The 12,910-nt window shown below is 39.8% G+C and overlaps 1 protein-coding gene across 1 annotated transcript in view; it reads right to left on the bottom strand.

The window, feature by feature from the left end:
• DNAJC1 (DnaJ heat shock protein family (Hsp40) member C1) overlaps positions 1–9,774 on the bottom strand; it is a 154,280-nt gene extending 144,506 nt beyond the window's left edge. Inside the window, exon 1 of the mRNA XM_081345215.1 lies at positions 9,519–9,774. Coding sequence (XP_081201341.1) covers positions 9,519–9,704 — 186 coding nt within the window. The 5' untranslated portion in view covers positions 9,705–9,774. The remainder of the gene's footprint in view (positions 1–9,518) is intronic.
• Between the last annotated feature and the right edge of the window lie 3,136 nt (positions 9,775–12,910).

The following is a 12,910-nucleotide window of genomic DNA, read 5'->3' as shown; positions in this document are numbered from 1 at the left end:
AACCAATGTGCTTAGCAATAGCCTTCATTCTATGTATATGCCTGCTTATTAGGGCTTTCGCCCCCCTCCAAGCGGCATTATTACAAAGTCAGCTTATTGCTCCCAACAATCTGGGTCCTCAGTTTACCTACCTCGGAAGGATGGAAGGCTGAGTCAACCTTGAGCCTAAGAGGAGGATTGGTATGAATAAAATTTTTAGCTATATAAATGTAATTATTATTGAGAAAATCATAACTGATGATATTTTAAATACTGATAGGAAATTGAACCTTAACAACAGTACGAAAAACAGGATATTGATTTATGAATTGATATTATTATTTTAATATTAGTAGAATATGGTGAAGATGCTTATATTTAACTTTGTATACATCAATAGTACCAAAAATTGTAACTGCGTAATGAGGGGAAAATGGAAAAAAATAAGGGGAAGAAAGGAGGATCAGGGAAAAAATATTGGATTGTCTAGTACTGAACAGATTTATATTGACAAAGTTAATGTCAAATATGTGAATCCAGACAACCTGTTGTTTACTAAGCACTAAAGACTGTAATTCTTAAAAATCAACAAAACATTTTTTTAAAAAAAGGAAAAGGAAAGAGAATAAGGGTTGATTTGTATTTGAATTCAGTTTTGGATTAAGTTTAATGGTTATCTGTCAAGAACTCCAGTTTCATACTAATACTTCAAACTATAAAATTCACTAAAAAAAACCCTCCTAATTTAGACATTAAGAACTGGCAGTTTTCACAAACTGGCATTGTGTTTGGATGAACGTTTCTCCTATCTCCTTCTTTAAGAAATATCAACATAACAAATCTATTTCAGAGCACTAAGCCCTAACTTCAATACTATTTAGTTAATCCTTAATCTTTTAACTTTCAGTTTCACCATCAACTAGTCAGGTCCAAAGCTTTCACATTTATTATGTGTTTATTTATATTCAGTTTTCAGACTATGGTAACCTATAGTTAAGATAAACAAAACAGCAGCAGACTATCAAATCAAAAATAAAATCAATGAAACCATATCCAATCAGCAACAATTCCACTATCTATGAAAGCCAGGCATGAAAACAGAAGAAATCATTAAACCTAATATCAAGACTTCAAAAGAGGAGGCAACTGTGAACAAGAAATTCTAGATCAGGGTCCCCAACCTTTCTGGGTTGGTGGCCCAGGGGGAAAGGGAGGGGCAGGCACCTTTATGCGCACATGTGCACATATGCAAATGTGGCTGTGTGTGTGTGTGTGGGCCATGAGCATGCGTACTCCACAAATGGGGCTGCTAGCACTGGCTCACGGCTCGGCTAGTGCCAGTGCAAGGCTCATAGCTTGGCTAGTGCCGACGCGAGGCTCACGGCTTGTGGCTCAGCTAGCGATGGCGCAAGGATCATGGCTTGGCTAGCACCAGCACAAGGTTCACAGCTTGGCTAGCACCGGCACAAGGGGGGGTGAACGCGCACACATAGCCAGCCACTCATACGAGCCAGGGGCCAAGAGGCCACGGCCCAGTAGTGGGCTATGGCCCATAAGTTGGGCACCTCTGTTCTAGATAGATACAAAACAGGATAACAGGAAAGGTATTAGGTCCAAGGGTCATTTGATAATTCTGGAGAACAGCCTTTGAAATTGTTCTCAGTGGATGGGCAGATTATAAAGACACTAACAAGCTTGCTGCACAGAGCTATATTAATATAATTAGTAATATAATTAATATTATTCCCCTCCCCGTTAATAGTGAGCAGAGTCATTCAAGAACAAGGATATCAACCTTATTTATGTTTGTTTTATATGACTATGTTTTTGTACTTCATTATACACTGTAACCTGCATAAGCCCCAGTGATGTATAAATCAAATTGTGGGATAATACATGAAATACGTACACTTTAACATGTACGTAGAAGTGGCAAAACTAGTACAGGAAGTCAACAGTTCATTTAGTGACCATTCAAAGTAATAATAACATTGGAAAAAAGTGACTTATGGGGACTTCCGGGTGGCGCTTCAGCGGCGTGGACAGTCGGGATCGACCGCCAGCCTTCTGATTTCGCTAAAGCTGCGGAGCAGCTGACGATCAGCTGTTCCGCGGCTTAAAAACCCTTCCCCTCAGGCGAAGAGGGGAAGGGGAGACTCTGGGTAGGGGTAGAGCTCCCCTAGAGCCCCAGAATGTTTATTCTGGGGCTTGAAGGGTGAGAGCTCCCCCGAAGCCCAGAAAATACTCCAGATCGGAGGACTTTTCTGCTTTTAAGCAGAACAAGACGCTGAATCCACTCCTGCTGGATTTGTTTGTTATCTTGAGTAATCGATGCAGGCGGAGCGGATGCAGGAGCAATATAAACAGCAAGATAAGACTTTAACTCTGGAACTTCAACTTTTTTCCTGTTTCAACGATCGTTTTAAAAAAGAAGGGTAAGGTGGCGCCTGAGTAATTCTTTGTAACAAGAATTGAAAGCATCTGGTTGTTTTTTTCTTCCTCAAAGTGAAAGTGATTGTTTGGATATTGAGGAGGAATATGCAAACTTTGGAGCTGTTTAAAAGTGATTATAAGACTGGGATATTTAACAGTTGAACTACAATAGCAAGTGGGGCGGAAAAGTGAAAGTGTGCAACGAAAGTTAATTAGGTGTTAAAATGGCTTCCAAACCATCTAGAATTCCCGTTTCTAAAAGTCCGGGGGCATCGCCTGTTCAGCAATCTGGAATTCAATCTTTGATGTTACCTGCCGCAGCTGTTGCACCTGCAGTGACTTTAAAAGACTTACAAGATTCTTTAAAAGATGCTTTAAAACTTCAGTCTGAAAAAATATCTGAGCAAGTGGCAGAACTTATTGAAGAAAAAAATAAGGAAATACGGGAGGATATTTTGATGGCATTTCAGGGGCTCTCAGGTTGTATTGAGAGCCTGGATGAACGTGTGGAAGAAGTGAAACAAAATAATCTGATGCTGGAGGCTAAAATGTGTGAAGTTGAGAATAAAATGGAAAAAATTGATGATGAAGTGGTGATGACACAATATAGAGACATGGAGTTTGCCCTGAGGATAAGAGGTTTAAAAGAGAATCCACAGGAAAATCTGGAGGAGATGCTGGTGGATGCTCTGGCACCTATTTTGGGAATAATTCTTGGATTGCTAGGCAAAGGAAACTGCCAAGAGATGTGGTTGTGTATTTTACAAAGAGAAAGATCAGAAATGAGATCATTCAAGCTTTTTACAATAATAGATTTAAAGTGGCTAATCAAGAGGTTTTGATTCTGAAAGAGATTCCCCCAAGAATTTTGAGAAAAAGGATAGATTTTGTTCTGGCAGATGAATTAAAAAAATAACAGCTTCAGTTCAGATGGGAGATACCAATGGGGATTGTGGTGAATTATGCTGGAGTAAGATATCGTCTTAATACAGTCCTGAAGGCACGTGATTTTTATTCTAATGTATTGAAAGCAGGTTCACCGCCATCTTCAGAAGTTAAAGGAGGGAAAGAAGAAGTTAAAGGAGGAAAAGAAGAAGGAGAGCGACAGGTACAAGAAGTACAGCAAATCTCGGAAACTGTGCAACCTCAGGTTTTATTAGAAGAATCTAAGATTCAAAGAGTGACACGGGCTGCATCTAGACGTAAGGAACAACAACAACAGTAACAGTCTTCTATAACTACAAGTCAGGAATCTACTTCTAGTGAAGCAGTGGGAGGAGCTAGGCCAAAGAGGCAGATGCTTATGGATCTGCAAGAAACGCTCCGAAAGCTTCAAGTCGCAAAAGATGGCGACAAAGTTCCTAACCTGGAATGTTAATGGATTAAATTCACCACAAAAGAGAAAGAAAGTATTTCAGTATTTGAAACAATTTAAAAATGATGTTATATGCTTGCAAGAAACGCATATTTGCGCATCTGATCAAAAATATTTGATAAACTCTAGACTGGGTATACAATTTATTGCATCTGCTCCAGAGAAGAAAAATGGAGTAGTTATCTATGTAAAGAAAGACTTAACAGCTAATTTAATTGAAGCAGATAAACAAGGAAGATATATTATAATTGAACTATTAATAGAAGGGAAGAAAATATTTGTAATTGGAGTATATGCACCTAATCAACAGCAAGGAGAATTTTACAAACTGTTACATAATAAAATAATTCAATGGGATTATAAATCGAGTATTTTAATGGGAGATTGGAATGGAGTGTTGGATACTCAGAAAGATAAAAAAGGTTCTTTTAAAAATATTCCAAGCCATGCTAGATTGCCAAAATCTTTTTTTGATTTGAAAGATGACTTGGAATTGCAAGATGTCTGGAGAGAACGAAATTTGGAAGAAAAAGATTTTACTTTTTTTTCTGATAGACATCAATCTTTTTCTAGGATTGATTTTATATTAACTACTAATGATTTTTTTCTAGGATTAAGAAGATTAAGATATGCCCAAGAACTTTATCAGATCATAGTCCACTTTGGATGGAATTGGATAAGGGCATGGGGGAAAGAAGATCATGGAGATTAAATGAAAACTAGTTTAGATATGAAGAAAATGTGGTAGAATGTAAAAAGCATATGCGAGAATTTTTTATTATGAATATGCATAAGGGTACTCCCATTAAAATGGTTTGGGATGCAAGTAAAGCTTATATGAGAGGAGTGCTAATACATTTGAATAATAAACATAGATATAGATTGGAATATAAGCGTAAAGAAAGAGAGGAGGAAATAAAGTTGAAAGAGAAAGTTCTTATTTTGAACCCATCTGATAAGAGGTTGAAAGAAGTAATTAACTTGCTAAGAGGACAGTTTGATATGTAAATGGCAGATCAGGTGGCAACTAATTTACGATATGCCAAACATAATACTTTTAATAATGCTAATAAGCCGGGTAGGTGGTTAGCTTATTTATTAAGGAAAAAACAAAGATCACATAATATTGATAAGATAGAATATAAGGGTAAAGAGGTGTTTCAGCAAAATCTTATTAAAAAAGCTTTTGTTGAATTTTATTCTAAATTATATGCTAGGGATATAAAGCAAGGTTTAGATATTTATTTATTTATTTATTTGGATTTATATACCGCCCTTTCCCGAAGGACTCAGGGCGGTTTACAGGGTATTTAAAACAAGAAATACAAAAGTTAAAAACAATTAAAAATAATTACAACAGTCCCTGAAAAAGTAAAAAAAAAACACAATTAAAATTAAAATTAAAATTCTCAGCCTGGGCCAGAGAGCTCGAAGAGCCAGGTCTTCAGGTCCCGGCGGAATGAACGGAGGTCGGGGGCAGTCCTAAGCTCCATGGGCAGCTGGTTCCAGAGGGCAAACGCACCCACAGAGAAGGCCCTCCCCCTGGGTGTTACCCGCCGGCAATCTTTTACCGGCGGCACCCTGAGAAGACCCTCCCTGTGGGAGCGCACTGGACGAAGGGAACTTGATGCTGGCAGCAGGTGTTCCCTCAAATAACCCCGACCCAAGCCATTTAGGGCTTTATAGGTCATCACCAGCACCTTGAATCTCACCCGGAGGGCAACCGGAAGCCAATGCAGCTCGCGGAGTAGAGGTGTTACATGGGAGTATCGGGAAACCCCCATCACAACTCGTGCGGCCGCATTCTGCACCAGCTGAAGCCTCCGAGTGGTCCTCAAGGGCAGCCCCATGTAGAGAGCGTTGCGGTAGTCTAAATGGGAGGTCACGAGCACATGAGTGACTGTGTGTAGGGCATCTCGGTCCAGGTAGGGTCGCAACTGGCGCACCAGGCGAACCTGGGCAAAAGCCCCCCTGGTCACGGCTCCTATATGGTCTTCAAAATTGAGCCGAGAGTCAAGGAGGACGCCCAAGTTGCGAGCCCTATCAACGGGGGGTAACACCTCACCCCCCATCGTTAAAGGTGGAATGGTCTGGTTAACCCGATATGCCGATATGCACAGCCACTCACTATGGATAGTTACTTACAGGATGTGAATATCCCAATACTTACACAAGAGCAACGGGAAGGGATGAATCAATTGTTAACTGCTGAGGAAATTATTTTAGCAATTAAACAATTAAAAGTGGGTAAGGCATCCGGTACAGATGGTTTATCAGCTATTTATTAGAAAAATTTACAATCAGAAATGGTGGAGCCTTGAAAAGAATTATTTAGAACAATTCAATTTGGAGGAGAAGTGCCTCCATCGTGGAAAACAGCATTTATAACTTTGATTCCGAAGGAAGATCAAGATCTTGTTCAACTTAAAAATTATAGGCCTATATCGCTTTTAAATAATTATAAAATATTTGCAAAGATTTTAGCAAATAGATTAATGAAGGTTATGCAGCAAATGATTCATAGTGATCAAACAGGATTTATAAGTAGTAGACAAATGAAAAATAATGTGAGACATATTGTAAATTTATTAGAATTTTTGGAAAGAAATAATCAAGTCCCCGCAGCGCTGATCTTTTTGGATGCTGAAAAGGCCTTTGATCAATTGAATTGGCAATTTTTATTCAAAGTTTTGGAGAAGATGGAGTTTGGTGATAAGTTTTTACAACCTATTAGGGCAATATATCAAAAACAAACAGCTCAAATAATAATTAATGGCAGTTTAACAGAAGCTTGTAAAATTGAAAAAGGTACAAGACAGGGTTGTCCGCTGTCGCCATTGTTTGTTTTAACATTGGAAATATTGTTGATCAAGATACGTGATTCAGAGAAAATAAACGAAATTAAAATTAAAGATCAAGATTATAGATTGAAAACGTTTGCGGATGACTTAGTAATTACATTAAGTCAACCAACTCAATCGGTTACAGATTTAATGGAAATAATTTTACAATATGGACAAGTTTCTGGATTTAAGGTAAATAGGCAAAAAACCAAAATATTGGTTAAAAATATGACCAAGGAACAAAAGGAAGTTTTAGGAAAACTAACGGGATTTGAAATAGTTAAGAAGATCAAATACTTGGGGGTATATCTTTCAGCTTCAAATGCAAAATTATATAAAAATAATTATGAATTGTTATGATCAAAAATACAAAAAGAATTAGATAGTTGGAAAAAATTACAATTGTCCTTATTGGGAAGAATTGCAGCTGTGAAAATGAATGTTTTACCTAAATTCTTATTCTTGTTTCAAATGATACCTATACTTAAAAAAGACTCAAATTTGGAGGAATGGCAGAGAGGTATTAATAAATTTATTTGGGCAGGGAAGAGACTGAGAGTTAAACTTAAGATAATGCAAGATGTACGTGAAAGAGGTGGTCTTAAAATGCCCAATTTTAAATTATACTACGAGGCTGCAGCATTATCATCAATTAGTAATTGGTTTAACTTAACACAAGGGAGATTATTGAATATTGAAGGATATGATTTGTTATATGGTTGGCATGCTTATTTATTGTATGACAAAAAAGTGGATAATGTTTTTAAGACACATATATTAAGATATGCCCTGTTATGAGTTTGGAAAAAATATCGTTATAAGTTGAATTTTAAAATTCCAATTTGGGCAATACCTAAACATGCGATAGAAAATATAAATGTGGGATTTAAGCATGATGTGATTACATATAAAGAAATTCTTAGATTGGAAAGAAATGTATGGCAATTAAAGCCATTTAATATTTTAAAAGAAGAAAATATAGTACAAACTTGGTTTCAGTATGGGCAGTTACAAGCTAGATGGAAACAGGATCAGAAAATTGGTATTTCCATAGTAGATGAAAATTTGGTTAAACAAATTAGAGATCAAAGTCCTGCACATATAAGAAGGATATATAATGCATTAATAGAATTAGATTCAGAAATGGAACTTGTTAAAGATTGTATGATAAAATGGGCCCAGAATATTCAAGAACCTATAGCGATGGATACTTGGGAAACAATCTGGGTCAGAAATGTAAAATTTACACAGGCACAAAATTTAAGAGAGAATTTTTGTAAGATGTTTTATAGATGGCATTTAGATCCTAAGAAATTGGCATGTATGTATCCAAATTATCAGCCTAAATGCTGGAGGTGTGGTTGTGATGATGCAACGTATTATATGGTGGACTTGTAAAAAAGTTAAAGCTTTTTGGATTAAAATTTGGTGGAATATGCAGAAGATATCTAAGAAAAAGATAAAGTTTTCTCCACAATTATTTTTGCTGGGTATTACTATAGACTGTACTACTATAGAAACTAAATTGATGTTGTATTTAATAACGGCAGCAAGACTTTTGGTAGCGCAATATTGGAAGAAGGAGGATTTGCCTACTATAGAAGAATGGACTTTAAAAGTTTCGAACCTGGCAGAAATGGCAAAAATTTCAGCATATTTGAAAGATCATTCGCAACAAAGATATATCTTGGAATGGAGAAGATGGATTGATTTTATTCAGAATAAATATGGGACCAAAAAGTTTCATTTAGCATTTGAATAAGTAGTAGATTTATAAGATTTATTATTATTTAGTTATTTTTAAGGAGAGTTAAAGTTTGATAGGACTTAAAGTGTTATTATAGTTAGTTAGCATATTATAGTTTAAGATTGTTAGGGTTAATACCCTGTATTACGCTCTGGGAAGTCGGGGGGGGGGGGGGAGGGAGGGGAAATTGGGTGGGGGTGAGGGAGGGGTGGGTCTTATGTTTATGTATTTGTAAAACTTTTTAATAAAAAAAAAAGAAAAAAAGAAAAAAGTGACTTATGAGTGTTTTTCAGTTAGGACAGGGCTGTCAAACTGCAGCCCTGCGGGCTGGACACATCACAATGAAACCGCGCCCACCCCATTGCTGGCAATGGGGAAAAAGCTTTGATACATCACGCAACGGCATGTCTGAGTTAGGACCTTTGCAGTATTCCTAAGATCATGTGATCAAAATTCAGAGGCTTGGCAACTGGTTCATACTTATGACAGTTACTGTGTCCAAAGGTCATCTGATCACCTTCTGCGACCTTCTGACGAGCAAAGTCAATGGGGAAGCCAGATTCACTTAACCGGGTTACTAACTTATCAACTGCAGTGATTCACTTAACAACTGTAGCAAGGTCACAAAATGTGACAAAACTCACTTAACAACAAAACTATTGGGCTCATTGTGGCCGTACGTTGAGGACTACCTATACTTGGTCACTGTGTCCAAGAAAAAAGGGATAATGCTGCATTTAGCAATACCAGCGATACCACTGAAAGTTTGAATAGCAAGAAATCAAGGATACAGTGTAAACAGGAAAAACTAGGACGTCTACCTACTAAACACTGGCCTTCTTCAAGCCAGCAACACTTTCAGTAGTGTTCAGGATAGAGCACATTAGCTATGAAAAGCCATAGAAAACATTGTTGAGCCTGTTAAAAAGCAACTTTAAAAATCCCATTCTCTGTCACAAGAAACCCCAAGTCTGTGGTTTAATACCAGACATTGCAGGCCATGTCCCGCAGAGAAGTCCCCGCGAAAAAGCCCCAGAACCCGCTTTGGTCTCTGCGGTGCCTCTATGCGCCCCGGGATTCGAAGCAACTTCCAAGGCCCAGCCTAAAGCCACGAACGGCCCAGACGCGCTTCTCTCTTCACCTGCTCAACGCCGAGGAAAGCATAGAAGTTTTGCGGGACTTCCTCCACGAGGTCGAAGAGCTCCAAGTCGCCGGTCTCCCAGGCGAAGGCGAGTGGTACGAGCAAACCAAGCGCTAGCAGTTGCGGCCAACGCAGCCCCATCCAGGGGCGCGCGTAGCACAGAGCGCCTCGAGGATTCTCCCGCATCCCCTCTCCAAGGCTGAGTTTAACCCAGAACAGTGGCTACTGCTGCGCCGCAGCTACACAACCCGGCAGACGTGGCCAGAAAGGGGACTGCCTTAGAATTACGCATGCTCCGCTCTCCACGCCGGTTCCGCTCCTCCCTCCGTGAGTCCCACGAGGGAGAACCAGGACGAGGCCCGACCAATGGGCGATCGCACTACAGCGCGTCATGAAGCTGAACAACCACAAGACATGGGAAGAGGCCTGCAGAGAGGCTCTAAGTTGGCTGCTTAGGGGAGAAAAGGAAGGGGTTAGAGAGCTACTGTAGGACAAAAGGAAGGGGCTGGGGCGCTGTTTGGAAGTGAGGCCTCCTCTGGAGTGGTAAACTAAGTCGACCCTTAGTGAAGGATCAGTCTATTGCAAATCGCATGAGATAACTTGCAGGATTCCTTGTTACACCTGCACGTGCTCTCGATCCTGGAAAATCTCTGGGTTAACCATTCCATGCTTCTGATGGAAGTTCAAGAAAGCTTATAATTTTTAATAATCTGTTAGTCTGAAATATGCTACTTGGCAAATGAGGACCTCAGGGAAATAATGTGGGGTAGATACCTGGAATGCTGCTGGGGAAGGATTTGCATCAAGCCTGACCCAACATTGGTAAGAGTTCAAGCTTGAGCTACACAGTGACAATTTAAGAGGCAAAAATAAATATTTTGCTGTCTCAATTGCATCACTGAATGCTATCTAGCAACCTTTTATAAGGTGACTTGGTGAAGATCTTCACCAAAACCATGTGAAAGTCTGTAAAAAAATTTGTTGCCATATTTGGTGGGCAAAGTCACTCAGAATCCAGATGAGCTGACTTCCAGCTTTTGAAATAAGCTGGTATCATATTGATCCTATTATTGGACACAGCCCTCTACCATGTTGATTGTATCCTTGGATACACTTATCCCTGGATCCTTGACCCCATGATTGGTTAAAGCCCTCTGTGAGAGAAGGTTGAATTTGAGCAACATTCAAGTTAAAAATTCTAGAAAACTTTAAGAATTTATATACTATTTGTAATCTAAAACTGGAAGTCCTCAGTTAACAACCACTCATTCAGTGACCATTTGAAATTACAACTATTGAACAAGTGATGAGTATGACTGGTCTGAAGTTCTGGCCATCCCAGCACCCCCTTGGTCATCTGATAGCAATCTGGCCATTCGGCAACTAGCTGCAACATCTTGCAGTCATGTGATCTCTATTTGTGACCTTCCCTACTGACTTGCCACAACAAAGTGAAGCTGACAGGGAAGGTTTCAAATTGGTTAGGTAAGTCTATGCACCCTACCTGAGCTTTGTTGTGCTTGCACCATTCGTGTATTCTCCCCAGCCACCTGTGCACCTTTCCCCCCCCCCCAACAGCAGCCATCCCAAGACCCATTGCCCTTATGACTCCCTGGCCATGTGCACACCCTCTCCCACCCAGCAACAACCACTTCAAACCCCATCATAGCTATATAGCATCTTCCTGGCCACTGTGCACCCCCTCACTCCCTCTCTCACCCAGCAGTAGCCACCTGCCTGCTGGCCTGCTTGTAAGGTACCTGAGACTTGCAACTTCCTCTTGTTGATTTTAGAAACTGGCAAGAGCTTGCAAAAAGGTACTTATTTAGCAATGACAATGGAAACTATAGGAATGGTGGTCATGTGACACTGCAGATGACAACCACATCATTTAGCAATGGAAATTATAATTTTATTACCATTGTAATTCAAGGACTGTCTCTAATCTCAAATAAGGAATCAAACCTAATAAAGGTCTGCTTTTTGTAACCAAAGAAATTACAGCATTCCACAGTTTTTCCTATGAGCTTCCAACAAGCAAAATCAATGAATCCATCAAGGCAGGTTGCAAGTCACTCCAATAAGACACTCATACCCTCTCCCACTCAGCAACCACCACCTTTGGACGCACATATGGGCAGCTGCCATCCATCCACCCATCACTTTCCCTTGCTCAGTGTGAGGCAACCCCGCTCTCAGGAAGCCCAGGGAGAGGTCAAATGTGTCATCAGTCATGAGTCCCTGCACACCCACAAGAGATCTAAGTCCAGCACAATTTGAATCTTAACTCATGCTAATTTCCCTTGACCATTAGTAGCTCAGATTCTTATAGACAGCTTAAGCTTGCAATAAATCTTTATACTCATTTAAACTGCCCAAAACTGCTGGTTTCCCTGGTGCTTGACATTACTCACCTTCACCAAAACTTTTCACAGCTTCCGGAATGCCCTGGCCATGATCTCAGATCCCAATGCTTCTCTCAAAGAAAGAGTTGGAAGAGACCTTTGAGGTCTTTTGTCCAAGCCCCTGCTCAAGCAGGGGACCTATACCATTCCAGACAATGGAATATCCATTCTCTACTTAAAAGCCTCCAGTGATGGAGCATCCACAACTTCTGAAGGCAAGCCTTTTCACTGGTTAGTTGTTTTCACAAGTCCTTAGTTCTAGGCTGGTTTTCTTCTTGATTAGTTTCCATCTATTATTGCCTTCTGATGCTTTGGAAAACAGGTTGACCCCTTCTTCTCTGTGGCAGCCCATCAAATATTGGAACGCTTCTATCATGTCACCATCCCTAGTCCTTTTTGCTAAGCTAGACATACCCAATTCCCACAAACATTTGTCATATGTTTTAGCCTCCAGCTCCCTAATCATCTTTGTTTACCATCCATTTAGACCAGATGGTCCCCCTGGTTTGGTTTATAGAACAGTGGCCACGAGCAGAGCCTTCTCAGAGACAGCACCCCAATTATAGAACTTTCTCCCAAGGAAAATATGAACAGTGCATCCCTCATCCATTTAGAGGCAACTCCAAACACACTGTTCAGTCAGGCATATGTAGAACAACAACACATTTTATGGTCAAACAGCACTAAGTAAATTACTACTAATATTTTTCTTTCTTAAAATACACACTTTTAATATTGTTTTAAGCAGGGCTTTTTTTCTCATAGAACGCTCAGAACGGTGTTCCGGAACCCTTTTTTTGCAAAAAACAACAACAACCCAGTTCCCTTATTGGTTTTCCTAAGCCTATTGCAGGGCTAGCAATCTTGGCTCTTTTTTATGACTCGTGGACTTCAACTCCCAGAAATCCTGAGCCAGCCATGCTGAGGGGAAAGGGAGAGGTTTCCAAGCTGAGCCATGCTGGCTCAGGAATTCTGGGAGTTGAAGTC

This window comes from Vipera berus (genome assembly GCF_964194415.1).
Source record: "Vipera berus genome assembly, chromosome: Z".
NCBI lineage: Eukaryota > Metazoa > Chordata > Lepidosauria > Squamata > Viperidae > Vipera > Vipera berus.
The sequence above is the reverse complement of the archived record's forward strand: the minus strand, read 5'-3'. Positions and strand labels throughout refer to the sequence as shown.